At 40.0% G+C, this 18,190-nt stretch overlaps 1 protein-coding gene across 1 annotated transcript in view; it reads right to left on the bottom strand.

Annotated features, from left to right (window-relative positions):
* efnb3b (ephrin-B3b) overlaps positions 1 to 10,504 on the bottom strand; it is an 83,196-nt gene extending 72,692 nt beyond the window's left edge. The window contains exon 1 of the mRNA XM_081356606.1: positions 9,467 to 10,504. Coding sequence (XP_081212732.1) covers positions 9,467 to 9,615 — 149 coding nt within the window. The 5' untranslated portion in view covers positions 9,616 to 10,504. The remainder of the gene's footprint in view (positions 1 to 9,466) is intronic.
* Between the last annotated feature and the right edge of the window lie 7,686 nt (positions 10,505 to 18,190).

The raw sequence follows: 18,190 nt of genomic DNA, 5'->3' as shown, positions 1-18,190 counted from the left end.
TAGATGAAGTGTGTGGGGAGTCGTGGGAGAGTTGTGTGTTCTCGTTAGGCCTAGTGCTGTCACCAACTGTGAGTGTGTGAGTGTGTGAGTGTGTGTGAGGCAGGAAGCCTTCGGGGTCGTGATCAATTGACCATCTCTCACACTCTGTAAGTAGGTCACGTCAAACCCCAGGCCCCCTAACTGACACTTACAAACTGTCACACCTACACACACACACACACGCTAGGGCATTTTGGTCATTTTGTCCACTCAAGCACTCCACGGAAAATTCAACTGATTACTTGAGAGGATTGAGGGGCATCTGCGCGGTTTTTGTAAAAGTTGTTAAATTTAACAATTGTCCGATTTTTTTTATTAAAATAAATAAATAAAGAATATATATAGGCCTATATACATATAGTTCAAAAGTTTTTTTAATGTTATTTAACAAAGTCTCTTCTGCTCACCAAAGCTGCATTTATTTGTCATATAAAAACCGTAATATTATGAAATAGTATTTCAATTCAAAATATCTATTTTCTATATTAATATGTAATTTATTCCTGCTGACTTTTCAGCATCATTACACCAGTCTTCAGTGTCACATGATCCTTCAGAAATCATTCTGATATGATGATTTGATGCTCTTATTATTTATCAATGTTGGAAATTTTGATGAATAAAAGGTCAAAAGAACATAATTTACTTAAAACAATTTTTTGTAACAATGTTGTTTTTAATGTTGAATAGCATGTATGGTAAACTTTAGTTTAGGGTCCAATTCTCACTATTTACTAGTTGTTTATCAGTATGCATATCACTAGGATATTGGCTGTTTATTATTACTTATTCCCCCGGTTTCCCAGACGAGGCTTAAGTCTAGTCTCAGACTAATATGCATGTTTGAGCTGTCTTAAAGGAGAACTCTGGTCAATTTTAACATTGAGCTCATTTTTTTGTACATTTGGAGTGCTGTCAATACAGAGAACAACGACAAAAATCGGTGTTGCCGAGTTATTCTATTTTTAAAATTTGCACCCTATTGACTTCAATGGGGCAAGTAGTAAGCCTGCTTTTAGCCTCTTAACATCCTTTAAGTGTCATTACAAGTGCACAGAAAATGTGAGTGATTCCTTCTGAGTGAACACGAGTGGATCTGACTGCAGTAGATGTTAGAGATATTAATAAAAATGAAGTTAATTCAGCCAGCGCTCATACGTCTGTTTACATCCTGTTTTCGGTGGAAGGCCATAGTAATCGATTGTCGAGTTCACGCGCATAGGTTTAGTGCCTATGATCACGCGCGTGAACTCGACAAAGTAAGAGTCTTACTACTTGCCCCATTGAAGTCAACAGGGTGCAAATTTTAAAAATAGAATAACTCGGTGTAGGCAACACCGATTTTTGTCGTTGTTCTCTGTATTGACAGCACTCCAAATGTACAAAAAAATGAGCTCAATGTTAAAATTGACCGGAGTTCTCCTTTAACTGAAAGCAACTTGCACTGACATATCTTAATATGTCACAAAATTTGCACACCAGTAATGTTTTTTCTAAGGCACGTTTATAAAAGCTACTTAAATGTCCTAACTAAACTAAGGGCTAATCCTGGCTTAATCTAAGCCCTGTCTGTGAAACCGGGCCATAAAGCACATATTAATGCCTTATTCTGCATGACTGTATTCTACATCCCTTAATCCTACTCAACTTAACTCAACTACCTTACTAACGATTAATAAGCAGTAATTTTTAGAGTTTATTGAGGCAAAAGTCGTAGTTAATAGTGAGAATTGGGCCCTAATCTAAAGTGTCCAAACGTATCATTTTGAACGATACTATTTGGTCTTCATAACACACAAACCTGTATTTGTTCCTTATTTCAATTTAACTTAACTGGTCAGGATGATTTAATAAAGAGAGAGAACTTAGAGGTCCACGTACACACACACTGTATTTTTAGCACAGGCATTAACACAAATCATAGGGCCTCAGACAAAATCAGACAACACTTATCACTACAACGGCACAGTCAGACGCCACGGAGGACGGAAAGGTTTACAAATTGTGCACGCTTTGAATACAACTGCAGATGTCCCAGTTTCCGTTGATAACTGCTGTTCCTCTCCTGTCTTCCGACTGTGTGTGTTCTTAACTGAAGAGACGACGATGCAAATGTAGTCTGGCTCCATGAGTCTGTCTGTCGCTCCGGTTTACAGCTCTGAGTTCAGTCACCTTCGGCCCACAGAAACACACAGATATCTGATCCGAAACACAGCCGAACCGACCTCAGACGGTCTGTATCCTCAGATTATTACTGAGCAGTTGTGATCTGAACTACTAGAGAAACAATTCAAAGCTAAGGTACAGTATAGAGTAAATATAGTGCTATCTCACACAGATCTGAGCTCCCATTCTCTTAGATCTGACAACTTGCCGATCAATTGTTTGCCACATATCAGAGCTGATTCCAGATCAGAAGGCAGACAGAGAGTCAATAAAAGCTAATCTTTAGGAACATGAAAGATTTCCTCTGACTATCAAGTTCATCTAACCAACTCAGAGAATAGAGGAAGCCAGAGGAGGACAACAACAAACTCTTCTGATGGTGCAGAGACGTTGCCGGTGGTTGCGGCTCAAGAAACATTTCTTAATATTAGCAATGTTGAAAACAGTGATCTTTGATGAATAGAAAGTTCAAAAGAACAGCATTTATTTGAAATATAGAACATTTATAATATAAACCTTTAACATTAAAAATGGATTTGCTGTCTCTTTTGATCAATTTAATGCACCCTGTATGCAGAGTAAAAGTATTCATTTCTTCTTCTTTAAAAAATTGACCAAATTGCATGATACTTAACGAGGAAGGAAAGAGGAAAAGAAGGAAAGAAGAAAGGAAGGAATGAAGAAAAGAAAGGAAATAAGGAAGGAAGAAATAAATGAAGGAAAGAAGGAAGAAAGAAGGGAATGAAAGAAAGAGCAAAAGGGGGAAGGAAGGAAGGAAGGAAGGAAGGAAGGAAGGAAGGAAGGAAGGAAGGAAGGAAGGAAGGAAGGAAGGAAGGAAGGAAGGAACAAAAGGATGAAGGAAAAAAGGAAGGATGGAAAGAAAGAACAAAAGGAAGGAAAGGAAAGAAAGGAGGAAGGAAGGAATGAAAGAAGGAAAGAATAAAAAAAGGAATGAAGGAAAGAAAGAAAGAAAGAAAGAACAAAAGGAGGAAGGAAGGGAAAAAAGGAGGGAAGAAATTAAGGAAGGAACGAGGGAAGAAAAGAGAGAGAGAGAGAGTCCCCAGAGCTGATGGTGTGTGTGTGTGTGTGTGTGTGTGCGTGTGTGTGTGTGTGTGTGTGTGTGTGTGTGTGTGTGTGTGTGTGTGTGTGTGTGTGTGTGTGTGTGTGTGTGTGTGTGTCTTTGACCCCGGCTGGAGTATGGCAGCAGGAGAGGATGATCCTGATTTGTAAAGGCGATGTGTGTGTGAGACCAAACCAAATCACACACAAATACACAGCGGCCCGACGCTCATGTGACCCTTTAAACCAGTGAATGGAATTAGCCAAGAAAGAAAGAGAGTGAGAACAGAAGTGAAGGTCTTGACATCTGCAGCAGCAGGAGGACAGACCCTGATCGGCTTTATTACGCTTACTGTGGTGACAATACAGCTTTTAATGTTGTTTATATGTCTATGTGGAGTTTTAATATGCTTTTAGACAAACCATGTGCAAATTCATAAGTCGACACCATTGCTCTCCTTAAAACTGCAGTGAAACAAAAACACGGTTTGAAATCGCTGGTGTTTCTGACGTCACAAACTACCTTGTAACCAATCAGATCAACGTGTGATCGACAACGAGTGGATCTCTGAGCTGGTGTGAGTGAGTGGAGGCGGGGCTCATTTGCATATTCATAGAACCGCGTATACTAAATGAGGCAAGGGTGTACAGATACATTCAAGCTGTTTTAAGGCATGAAGGATATTTTTTTCAAGGAAAAAACTTTTAAATATGTCATTTTGGTGATCAAGGATGAGCTTTTAGGGATAAAATGATTGACTACAGGGGGACTTTAACATTAACATAAATAAACAAACGGAGGAAGACGGTGGAGAATGGGTTGAACTGATTCTCTGTTTTGTATACGTGTTCGCTCTTCGTCTGAATATTACGGCTTAAGTCAGGAGGCCCAGTTTCCGAGAACTGTCATCACTAACCTGCGCACACAAATACACAGATTCAAACAAACACAGAGTGATGAGAGATATTCAGAGCGAGACCACACACACACACACACACACACACCACGCTGCAGAGGTTTAGGAGGCCCGCTCTCAGGAACGCACCGTTCCCCACACGTCAGCATGAGTTTAACAATCAAACAGTGTGTGACAATCTTTTCAATTATTTCAAAACAGCTTAAATTATCGTCCCACAAACGTCTGGATGCTTTTCGGCACACAAAAGTGTGTTTGTGTAAACATGTGTTCCTCATATTTGCATCACACAGCGCCTGAACACACTCCTGGCTGTCTCCGCAGGGAAGGCGCCATTGTTTCCCCATTATATTGCCGTGTGTGTGTGTGTGTGTGTGTGTGTGTCTGGTCTGTTCCACAGTTATTCTGCCACATCAGCTGAGAGCCATTTTCACAGCTCCTGTTGCTGAGAGCTCGTAAAGCCTCCAGCAGCCTCTGCTCCACACACACACACACACACACACACACACAGTTTTACCTATTTCTCACTGCAGGGTTCTGTGCTGATGCCATATAAGAGCTCAAACTCTTTTTCTTCCCATACACACCTTTCACACACAGGAGTTTACTTAGCTATCTAAAAGAGAAGATAACATTTTTATACTAAGCTATTAATAATGAAAAACCCTAACCCTACCCACTCAAAAGAAAACTCTTCCACAGGGACGCCTCTACATGTAAAAATCGAGTGTGGTGTAAATTAAGTGTATGCGTTCGGATGATAAAACACTTTTATTCTGTAAGAACACGTTAATTTGATCAAAAGTCACAGTAAAACATTTATAATGTAAAAAAGATTTTTTTTATGCTTTTTTTTTTAAAGAAAAAAAGTGCATCACGGTTTCCATAGAAATATTAAGCAGCACAATTGATTACAATTTCGATAATAAGAAATGTTTCTTTGAGCATCAAATCATCATATTAGAATGATTTCTGAAGGATCATGTGACTCTGAAGACTGGAGTAATGATGCTGAAAATTCAGCTTTGATCACAGGAATAAATTGCATTTTAAAATGTATTAAATTGTAATATTTCATTATTAAATCATAAATAATTTCAATATTTCAATTTGTACTATAACAGCAGACTCTCTCTTCCTTCTTTTAGACCACGGTGATTCTGCACACACACTTGAGCATCTGAACTCCCGGAATAAAACCAAATTTCCCTTGACCAAAAGAGGTGAATCCAGTCAGGAAGCTTAAATGGATCAACTCAGTTTAGCAAATTCACATGGATTCAAACCTCTAATCCATTCGCAAACATGTCAAAAAAAAAGTTTCTCTGTTTGTTTTTACATGGACATTTATTTAGCAGAAGCGACTCACAAATTAGGACTTTCTGAACACAAGCACGTATGTGTCAGTGACCTATTGAGATGGTGTTTATACTGATCTCATCTTCCAGGGACCTCCCTCCCGAAATATCCCTCATGCGCCTCGTCTTAAGCCTGTGATCGGCTAACTAGCGCTTCTGTCCAAGCCCAATTAGCATGCTGTAAATTAATAATTAAAAAATCCAGTGGGGGTAACATCTTTCTTTGAGAGCGAGCGCTCATACAAAAGCCCCATCGCATGTACACACACACACACAGACCCTGTGACATTTATGATAACACACAAATCCTCACAGTTACCCACAACCGCTCGTCTGAATTCATTATCGGAAAACCCCCCACAGGTCTGAGCAGGATCTGAATCCCTGAAACGCAATTACCGAAACGCACCGTGATTGAACACAGAAACCTTCTGAACCGTCACTAACCATTTGGGATCCGATAACCCAACCAGCGTCTTAACATGGCCGATCGTAAGAGTAACACGGCCCTCACTGACCGCCCCAGAACATCAGTCATGGATGTGTTTGCTCATCCAGAGAGCGCCGGGAACCAAGGACACACAAACACACTTTGTCTTTCTTGTGTGTAAACAATGTATCAGAGGGTGTGAATGTCAGAAGGTGAAGGACGCGTCCCAGACAAGCTGGCTCACCGAGAAAGAAACACCACATTTTTCATCTACGCACACTTAATTAAATATACATACCGAAATTACATTAAAGTGTCCATGAACAAACACAATTTTTGCTTTATAGATTTCCCCCCCCGAAGCAGACAATTTCAAGGTGATCTTTGTGCTGGACTTGCATTTTCTTAAGCCTAACTCAAACTGACATTCATGGCTTAGAAGATATTGATTTCTGTACATTTAAGGATGCGCCCCGCTGTTCCTCCCTCGTCTCTCGCTCCCTCTTTCCTCCCATCACTTCTCAGCTCTTTCTTCGTTCCTCTGAAAGCTACACATGTTTGTAATTTAGCATGTGGAGGAGAGTGGCAGCGCCGGCGTGAGAGGCCGAGGCGGAGGATGGTAGCGATGGATGTAGATAGGTGAATAAAACATTCTACAGGTGCAGGCCCTCATCTTCAAAGCACAGGTTCACTGATCCCTATTAAATATACAGCACTGCCAACAACGTAACCTTCGTACTGCTACTTTTTAGTGCGAACAGAGCGGACTCCTGTAGCCTGGAGCAAAACCACACGGTGCAGATGTCTTGTAAGTTTGCAATGGCGTGAGCAGAGAAATTCATACTGCATAGTGTTTGTGTATAGGTAAATCATGCTATATAACACAATAAGGGTGGCCATTACAAATAAACAAGACCATAACTTAATATGTCATTTATAGTGCTTAACTCTTTCCCCATCAGCGTTTTTTTTTTAAAAAGTTGCCAGATATCGCCAGCATTTGTGATCATTTTCAAAATAAAATCATAGCCCCCAGAATATTTTGTTGTATGCATTTCTGAACAAACAATACATCAACAGAAAGAGCAGAGCCTCTGCTTTAAAAAAAAACACACACCTGAATGTGGGTAAGTTTCATTTAAAAAAGCAACATTTTGAGCAAAAAGCTGAGAAAACGCGTTGTCAAAGACTATGGATCAGATTCAGGATGAAGATCAAAACAGATGTTCTTGCACAGTCCTGTAGCTCGACATGGGTCGACATTTAATTTAGTAACATTAGGCAGTTTTGATTTATATGCTGTTTAATGTTGATGATCAGGTTATTTTAGCAATGATTACATATGCTATCACTTGTTTCTGCTTCTTCATCACATGTCTTTAGATCAGGAGATTCTGTTCTCTTTCAGAAGATGTGTCACAGCGCCCCCTAGCGTATAACAGTGAAAACATGGAAAGCCGGAAATTTCCATCAAATGGCAGTGATGAGATAGGCCTAATATGTAGGATTTCAGATTAATTAGCCCAAATATTAGGATTATAGATTAATCTGCCGATATTTAGCTAATTTGAGATTTACGACATGAGCCGCTGCTTCATTTGCCAACTCAATGGAATGTCCGAAAATATATTTCTGATTTAATTTTCCGATTGTAACTTTCGATTAGTGAGTAAACCAATAAAAGTGTTTGTGCATTGTCAGCATTTTAGGTAGGCTACATTTGCTATCATTAGCCAACAAATGGCAAATAGCAGAAAAAAAAAAAAAACATTTTCAATCTACCAGTAATTGCTATATAGGCTACATAGCCTACTTACATCAACTATGACAATTGAACACGGCCTGCAATGTACACTTTTTAGGAAAATGCCATTTCCCTAAATTGTGAGCCTTTCCACGGTGAAATGAAGCGAATTCAGAACATTTAAAGTGCAAATAAAGCCGTGAGAAAACCAGCGCCTACTATTGATCGCTTTAAATCGACTAACGTCGATTACAAGTGATTGAATTGGTTAAAAACGATTATCAGAGGTGTTGCGTCTCACTCCCAGGTAAAGGTCAAGCAGAAAACGCGCGTTCACAAACCCCCCCACCTGCGCGCGCACCCGCTTCAAACGAGGTCCCAGAAACCCCTGCTAGATTAACACAAGCAACACCGACAAGAACCCTCATTAAGAGCGTCTGCCAACGGCCACTGGGACAGAATAAACCCCCTCCACCCCCCAGCAGCATCTGTTGAAGCGCAGAGCCCGGTATATGCGCCACATGGACGCATTAAAAACCTATTCGTCTTTCAAGAGCTCGTGGCACCACTAATAGCCCCTCATAACCCACATACCGATTTAGACCGGGCACACAAGTGCTCCCACGACGCCGGGTGTCCATTTAAACAAGGCCAGTAATGACAGAAGGGCGAAAGAAAGAAAGGGGTCTGCTCAGCCATAAATCGTCGTTTATGTGCTGGACACGCAGTTTGCATTGGTTCCTTTGGCTCGCCACTAAATGAATTCACAGTTGCTGGGTTGCAGAAACCTCCCCCTTATTTACCGACACATACTACGAGAAATCCAGTCGTAAATTGCCCACTATTCCTTCCTGCGGCATGGAAAATCGTGTCACCTCCGTGACTGGAGTAATAAATTTTGCAGCGCGAAACGGGACTGATTGACCATCTAAAGTTAACACTTGCGTGTAAAACTTTTCGCTTCAGGTGTCTCTACGCTAACTAGTCCACTGGAAGGTGTCAACTAAGAGTGAAAACTGACACCTCCTTTTGTTTTAACTGTCTTGACAGCAGAGAAGTTGCTAAATAGTCCACATTTTTCAATTTCGTTTAAAACTTAAGTTGTCGGGTCAAACGTTAAAGTTCGAGTTTACACGGAGTTGATCAACTATAGGCTAAATAAAAGTGCAGAGGCTTTTGATTCCATGTATATTTTTTATATTTTACGCAGCTGGTGTAAATAGGGGTCAGGAAAAGTGAAAGTTTACCACCTTGCCAGAACATATTTTGTTGAACATGCTCTAATGACAAGAAGAGAAGTTGGTGACTAAAAATAGTCTCGAGGATGTCTACACGTTCTCACAAGTTCAGCAAGAACATTTCCACAAAGGTTACATTGTTTAGGCGGAAAAATGCTTGGTGTTGAGCAACTAAAACTCATGCCAATCTAACTGGAGCGTATCTGAAGGAAAGGCAGTGAGATAATAAACAGCGGCGGCTACTGTCGTAAAATTCCTCAACGCACACCGTCAATGAAATGTGGCATTTATTAGTCTGGCGACATTGATGCTCGTAACTTCTGCAGACTCGTGATTATCCACTAAGGGTATTGTCGGTGTAATAGCGCTTAACGGCTTTCTTTCCCCCCCATTTCAAAGCCGTCCTTCAACGATTTGTGCGAAAACACGAGGCGTTTTGAGTGTCTCAACGCAAAGCTCTTCTTAAATAAACGGGAATAAACGCCGTGCCCAATGCCTTTAGTTGCGGCTCTTACCTTTTGTTCAAGGAATTCCAGTAGATGGGCTCCATGTTGGTCGCTGTGATCCCGAGTAAATCCACTAAGAATATCAGCAGAATTCCCAATCCATTTTCACAGCCTCGACTCGCCATTTGAAATCCCGAATTCCTTCTATTTACTCCCATCAAATCTGTGTGGGATACTCTTCCCAGGGGATGGAGATCTCTGGACTCGGAACAAAGCGTTCAGGTGAATCCGTCAGTGTGATTCAGGAACAACGTGTTTGGGGAGCCTGCATGGATATCTGCTAAACACGGGAGATTAGATTAAACAAAGGTGCAGTCTAAGTGGATTTAAGCAGATTTCCACACACACACACACACACACACACACACAAAAAATCGTCTTTAGGGAAAAGAAGCTCGTGGACAAAACTCCTGCGCAATTCAATTCCCACAGCCGTTTTGCTGCTGTTTTCCTAGCAAAGAGTTTACTTTTCCAAAAATTCCCGATGCTTGTTTTTTCCCCAAGGCGTTTAGGCTGGGCAAATCTTTCCTATTCCCTTTCACTCCCACTTCATTCCGTTTCCCCGACGAATTAGGACGGGAATGTGATGGTGGATGGATGATGGTTTGGAGTGAGCTTTTCCTCTCCTCTTCAGAAGAACATGTTGATGCTGGACAGATCTCACTGCTTCTCTTCCTCACCTCTAGTTCTCCTACTGGATTTTCCTGCTTGCCTCTGAGATTCCAGTAATTCCGCATGCACACAAATGAAACGTTGCAATCCAGATAATTAACGGGAAAAAAATAGCAAAACTAATTAATGCAAATTAAAAGCAAGCATGAAAACTAATTTACAAATGTGTTGAGACTGACAAAATTATTGCCAGATTGTCCAGGGTGGAAAAATGTTGCAATCCTTATTCATGGGTTTCGGTTGCAGGGTAGCCTATTTGAGAATGTGCTCGGATGTGGCAAGTCATTAGATAGTTCATTTCTCGTCTGTCCTGCTTGGATTCTCTCGATGTGTCTCTCTCACTGGCTGCAAATCCGGCTAGTGAGACTTGTTCCTAACGCTCGGCGCACACTGACAGACTGAGTTGTTTGAGAAAGAGAGAGAGAGAGCATGCGAGAGAGAGAGAGAGACAGTATGGCAAGCCGTTTTGACTTTTATTCATCTCCAGGATATGAATTCTTGATATCATCAAAAATTAAATTTTCACTAGTTAAAATGCGAATTCGTGGTATCAGGAATTATGTTTCAACTAGTAAAAATGTAAATTCTTGATATCAACAATAACGTCATCACTCACGGAAAGGCTGTCATTCAAATTCAATTGTTGATATCAAGAATTGATTTCTTACTAGTTGAAATTCCAGTTTCACATATCAGAGATACAATTCTTACTAGTAAAAATCATAATTGTTTACATCAATAATTACTTTGTTACTAGTAAAATTCCTGATATCCAGAACAAAATTTTCACTAGTTGAAATGTTAATTCTTGATCTCTGTAAATGTATTTCAACATGTTACATTGGTTATTTCTGATATCTGAAAATGTATTTCTGATATCAGTAATTAGGAGTCATTCCAGATATTTAAAATGGCTTTAACAATCACGTTCATGATATCAGAAATTAACATTGTCACTAGTGACAATTGAATTATTGATATACACTTTTTTTTTTTTACTAGTAGCAATTGAATTGTTGATATCAAGAACAGACATTTGCATTACCATGTAATTTTTTAAATACAAAAATTGTTTTTTACTAGTAAGAATTGTATTTCTGAAATGTGATATTGGAAGTAGTAGGAAATCAATTATTGATATCAACAATTGAATTTGAATGGCAGCCTATGGTGACATATAACTAGTAAAAATATAATTACAGATATCAAGAATTATAGTTTTTAATATAAATATAAAAAATGGCCATTGTTACAAGTAGAAATCTAGTTCCTGATATCAAAAACGGCTTGCCATAGCGGCAGAGAGAGGGGGGATGGGGGGTGCGCGCGCTCGAATAAGAAAAATCCCATCTTCCGGCTGGAGTGCGCGCTAACAGAGCGGATTTTTCTTTGGGGGATTTGTTTTTTCCGCATGTAGAGGTGCTATTAAATCACATCAGTCAGGAACACATCCATATACCATATACCATGCATGCAAACATATTTCCCAATGCTCACGTAAAGGATTCTCTATATCCATAAATAAATAATAATAATAGTCTCTGAGCACGTACATTTTATGACTGCTTCTTTTCCGTTTGATATGATGATCGTGAATCAGCCGATCACACCGATCACCGCTGTGCATTCAGAAGCGACGGCTTACGGAGCCACAGCGCCCCCGGTGCACTCGCTGGTAACGGTGCATGTAATAACATTTCATGCTGGTGGTAACGACACTAATGACAAGCTTAGTAAGATATGCATCCGATAAAGAGCTTGTTTAATAAATATCTCTACCGTCCCATTGAATCTGGAATGATTTTCAGCATCCTGCGTATGTGAAAAAGCAGCAATTAACTGTGTTTGTATGCCTGTCTATTACATCTGAAAACAACAATTAAGAAGTGTACTATGAACTAAGCGCTGCTGATGGGACCCGAGGCGTGTGAACGGAGGACTAAAGTCTTTCCTACACTGACACCCTGTGGTCAACGAATGACACTGCAGTCCACTCACACACACTGCAAATCAAGACACTCCTTTGGACGGCCACATCGATTTTATGAAATGTTAATATTAGTGCCATTACATTTAATCAAAATACTTTAGATGGCATTAATAAATAACATTTAAAGAAGAGTATGATAAATAACAGGCATTTTAACGTCTAGTTAAAAGGAGACATTTGTTTTAGATTTTCTTCAGTTAGCAACAATACGTTTTATATTGTAGTTTTCTTCCTGTAATATTTGTGCATATTTCTCATTATAGAAAGTTTCATAGAAAAAAAAAAGGCTAAAAGGCAACTAAGCATTTATTTTTCATACAACAATTACAAGTGAACATTTTATGTCATTTGGATTCAGTGAGTAACATTAGTCACATTGTGTGTTAATGTAAATAAAATAGGACTAACAATAACAATGTAAGCTGCTCCAGGCAATTGTTACATATTTAATATGTTGCTCATTGGTAGTGTCAATCACTCTATAATCTAAAAAAGACTAATTAGGGTATTAAATATGCATAATCATATATCAATATTTGATCTGATAAACCTGTTCAACAGAGAATGTGCTGTACTCACTTTTTCAAAATATGATATGATATATGAAAATGTTTGTATTTCATTTTCAAAAGTACACCTTTTTATATAGGCCTACTGAAAGTTACAAGAATTACAGGTATTTATTTATTTAATATGCAACAGTTAACATGTTTCATAACTAAAAGTAAAGTTTCCCATCTCGGGACCAAGGACGATAAATTATTAAGGCAAGTGAATGAAGGTTTTCATAATTTATTTAAAGTGATTCAAAATTGAAAATTCTGTCATCATTTACTCAGCATCATGTTGTTTCTTCTGTTGAACGCAAAATATATTTTGAAGAATGTTGGTAATCAGACAGTTGACGGTAGCCATTGACTTCCTACTATGAAAGTTAATGTCTATCGTCTGTCTGATTACCAACATTCTTCAAAATATCTTTTGTGTTCAACAGAAGAAACTCATACAGGTTTGAAACTAGCTTTTGTAGTTCACTTAAAGCTACACTGTGTAAGTTGATTCTTAGCAAAAAAACACTTTGTTCTTTCAAAATGATATGTGCTCATTAATGTGTAATTACTTCTACCAACTAATCAAGTATTCTCGTAAGCGTAGAATCTGCCATTTGGAATACGTACAAGCGAGTCGCTCGAATGGCGGCAGCCATGTTGCGCCTCCATCTTGAAAATACATTAGCCAAAGAGGGACATACCTGGAAATTCAAGCTTCACCTTTCGCGTTTTACACTCAGTGACACCGTGACGAATGCGAGGGGGAGATTACTCGCGACTGTCGGCAGATTTGAAATAATACGGCCACCGTAGGAGTTAAAACGCCCTCGGAATGGGAGGGGCTAGAAAGTAATATTCAGTTGGTAGTCATAAACAATTTCACCGCTAGATGGGAGAAAATCCTACACAGTGTAGCTTTAAACCTGTGGTGCATCAAATACATATTCGAAGTACAAATGATGCTATAGTTTCTAGAAAACGATAGACAAATGCTTAAAATGGAGCGTGTCTCACTGCAGGACACTGTTAAATACCCAGGCAGACGCTGAGGTGTGACTGTGAGAAGATCACGGTTGAGGGGTGATCTCATCGGTCTGTGTCGCAGTGTCCATGAGTCCTGGCTCTCTCCCCAGTCTGCGGGGTTTTAACAGGTAATCCGAGTGGAGGGAGGACTCGGTCAGGTCCACAAACCGCATGTAGCTCGCCTGCACCTTCTGAAAGAGGAACAGAAGCATATCAACATGCTGATTCAATTCCAGTTAGACAGATGCAGTTAGTTAAACAGGTGCATTCTTCATAATGACCAAAGATGGAAACGTCCTCAAGACAAAGATCTAATGGCAACACTGTTGTTTATTAAGTCAGGGAGGAAGGGAGGAACCAGGCCTGATTCCAGAATTAAATCACTGAGGGAGAGCTAGTAAAGTGCAGTCCACACTACATCCCGAATCACGTACTGTCTGAGTAGGGATTACATTTGAATTTGAATTCACTTTGTGACTGTTAAAGGTCCCGTATTATGCCCCTTTTCACAAGATGTAAAATAAGTCTCTGATGTCCCCAGAGTGTGTATGTGAAGTTTCAGCTCAAAATACCCAACAGATCATTTTTTACAGCATGTTTAAATTGTGTTTTTTTGGGGCTCAGAAAAACGCGCTGTTTTAGTGTGTGCCCTTTAAATGCAAATGAGGTGCTGCTGGACGACACAGGGGGCGGAGCTTCATGAGCTTGCGCTCAGTCTGTCAGGACAATAACATCTCACGGAATGATGATAATATCAGAAACTCTCAGTAACGGTGTTCATTTCGAGTCGGACAATAATGCCTACAGAGTCAGAGTGCTGTATAGAGATGAAACAGGTATAGTTTAGTAGTTTAATTACGGTTATTATAACGTATTTGTCATCTGCTTGTATGTATCCATTATTTATTAATAGCCTTCAAGTCTGCTGTCTGAATGATGATCAAACATATACTGATGAGTTTAATAAAGTTTATTGTACATCACACAAAAGATGAAGCGTCAGTGTATGAGCTGAGTAAACACAGTAAGTTATTAGAAGTGCGCAAGTACATAAACGAATTTCGGTAGAGTTGAGGGAGCATTCCTGTGGGCGGAGGTTAGTCAAAACACGGTTTTAATGACGTCATTAAAGAAGGAAGTAGAGGGATGTAGTCCAAACGGGCCGTTCGATGTAGTCAACTTCTGTTAAATAAAATATCTCGCTTGGCATTGAACTTTGAGCTTTATAATTTTACAGATATTATTTATACTCTAACAACAACAACATTACACACTAACTAAAGTTTGAAACATGGGATCATGAAGAACGGGACCTTTAAAAAGGTATGTTCTTTGTATAGGAATATGGGTAGTATGAATGTAATCTGGACGGACTGCATCCGCCATGTTGTCATTATCATGTGACCTACCAGCGCCAGTTGTATCGCTTCACTGTCATTCATAAATCCTCTCCTGTGGCCTCATGGGATAGTAAAGTGTTCGTCGTATGCAGACTTAAGAATCTTGCCGGAAGTCGTCCGGACTGTCTTAGAATACTACGGCTGCATCCGAAATCGCATACTTCGACAATATATAGTAGGCAAAATCATGTGACAAAAGAAGTAAGTCTGAATTCACAGTACTCATAAAAGAGTAAAAAGTACCGGATGATCTGAATCTGCATACGATGGACACTTTACTATCCCATGAGGCCACAAGAGAGAGAAGGGTCTGGCTGCAGGCTTGCACTCTCAGACTACATATGTAACATGTACTTACCATAGCAATAACAGTAAATTATGCATAATTGCATGCAACTAACCCTAAACCAAATCCTACCCTAACCCAATAGTAAGTGAAGTCACTTGCAGAGGAAGCGAAGGTGAGAGTAATGAATGACAGTGAAGCGACACAACTGACGTTGTAGGTCACATGATAATGGCAGCATAGCGAATGTAGTACACCCGGATTACATTCATACTACACACACATACTACATAGAACATACTTTTTTATTCAAAATAAGTACCTACTCAAGAGAGTATGCGATTTCAGACGCATCCAATGTATTCAGATATACTATTCTGGTAGTGTACTGTTTTTCGCATACTATATAGTAGGGAAGTATTCGATTTCGGAAGTAAGCGCACACTCAGTTAATCGCAATCTCACAAAGTTCTGTTATAATCAATGAAGCTGACTGCATAGTTAATCTCTTACTTGCATCGTGTCTGCACATTGTTAATGAGAGGATTCGCAAGTGTGCAGAACTCAGCACTGAAAAAAAGTACTCCGGCATTTTGACCGATGAGTGGGTTTTGATTAAGCACCTCTGATTGGCCACTGCGTTCAAGAGATCAACAAGCATGTCTGTGATTGGCTACATAATATTAACCGCTGCAAAAACACATTGCAAATAGAAACATTTGACATTCTTCACAGCACAAACACAGATTTGTTGTTTTGTCAATATGATATTATTACAGTATGGTGCTCTTAGCATCCTCAAGCACTCCCGTAGAACCGGGCCTGAAAGGAACACCAATGTATTGAAGCTTGTTTGCGCCACGGAATAAAAAAATAAATAAAAAAGGTAATTACAAATTTTTGTCTTTTTGAGTTTATATTGCTATATTGAGTTACAATTGCTAGTTATAAACTCGTTTCACTTGCTAGTTTAAATCTCGGAATTCTGACTTGTTAAAGTTATAAATTCGCAATTGAGAGTTCACATCTCATAACGCTGACTTTTCCCCCATCAAAATACTTATATTACATCTAGAAATTTGACTTTTTTTCCTGAGAATTCTGAGTTTGCATCTCACAATTCTGTTGTTGTTTTTTTTTTTTTTTTTTTTTTCTGTTATGGAATTTTAAAAAAGAGAAGCCAATTGCACCTTTTTATCTCACAATTCTGATTTGTTTTCTCGCAATTGTGAGTTTATATCTCAAAATTGTAGGAAAAAAGTCAGAGTTGTGAGATGAAACATTGCAATTGCATTTTTGGAGGAAACATGCTTATATACTAATGCACAGACTCATGGGGGGAAACAAACTAAGCTTAACTCTTTCCCCGCCCAGCGTTTTTGATTATTTTCGCAAAACTTTTATGGCCCCCAGAATATTCTGTTGTATGAATATCTGAACATGCAATACAGTATATCAAAACAGAGAACAAAGCAAAAATTGCATTCTTCTTTTATCGACACTTGAATACGAGTAAGTTTCATAAAAAAGCAACATTATGAACAAAACTCTAAACTCAAAAACTAATCGGATTAGATTCAGAATGAATATCAAAACATAGATGGAGTAGATCGCTTCCAACAACCCCCCAAAGCTTCACAGTCCTGCACCTATTCATGGGTTTGACATTAGGAAGTTTGATTTATCTGCTGTTTAATGTTCACGACCACGTTATTTTCTATGTGCATAAGCAACAATTCTATTGCGCTTGTTTCTGCTTCTTCTTCGCCTGTGTTTTGATCTGGAGATTCTGTACTCTTCCAGAAGATGCATAATAGCGCCCCCTACCGTCTAACAGAGAAAACATCTATCTATTAATTACAGGAACGTCTATCTGTCTGTCTGTGTGTCTGTTATTCGCATATCTCTCGAACCGTTAGTCCGATGGATTTCAATCTTGACAGGTGTCTTGCTACGGGCACGAGTAAGTGCAGTGCCAAGTTTGCCGTTGTTTGGATTAGAAATGCAAAAGATATCGTTAAATATATCGGTAAAAGAAGCACACACTGGCTTTTGCCGCTCTAGCCGCTGGCCCCTCCCCCTCTCACAATAACACTCAGTGAGCACATCTGGCCCCTCCCCCTCTCACACTGAGTGAGCACAGCTGGCCACTCCCCCTCTCACACTGACACTGAGTGAGCACAGCTGGCCCCTCCCCCTCTCACACTGACACTGAGTGAGCACATCTGGCCACTCCCCCTCTCACACTGACACTGAGTGAGCACATCTGGCCACTCCCCCTCTCACACTGACACTGAGTGAGCACATCTGGCCACTCCCCCTCTCACACTGACACTGAGTGAGCACATCTGGCCCCTCCCCCTCTCACACTGAGTGAGCACATCTGGCCCCTCCCCCTCTCACACTGACACTGAGTGAGCACATCTGGCCCCTCCCCCTCTCACACTGACACTGAGTGAGCACAGCTGGCCCCTCCCCCTCTCACAATAACACTGAGTGAGCACATCTGGCCCCTCCCCCTCTCACACTGACACTGAGGCTACGTTTACACGGAAACGATCTGAAGAGAAAACGCAAAAGTGATCACTTTTTATTCTGCGTTTAGACGAGCGTTATGGGGGGGAAATCTGCGTGCATACGGTGACGCAAAAGTGTGTGGAATTCAATGTAGTACGCAGTCCAGGCGGCTAGGTGGCAATGTGAAGCACTGATCGGTGCCTACACTGTCTAGCAGACTTTTGCGTTTTTACCGTTTAGACGGAAACGCGACGGTGGAGCGTTTTTAAGATTTCCACTCTGGAGGGTGGTTTC

Source organism: Scardinius erythrophthalmus (genome assembly GCF_964197995.2).
Source record: "Scardinius erythrophthalmus genome assembly, chromosome: 2".
Lineage (NCBI taxonomy): Eukaryota > Metazoa > Chordata > Actinopteri > Cypriniformes > Leuciscidae > Scardinius > Scardinius erythrophthalmus.
This window is presented reverse-complemented; position numbering and strand designations above follow the sequence as displayed.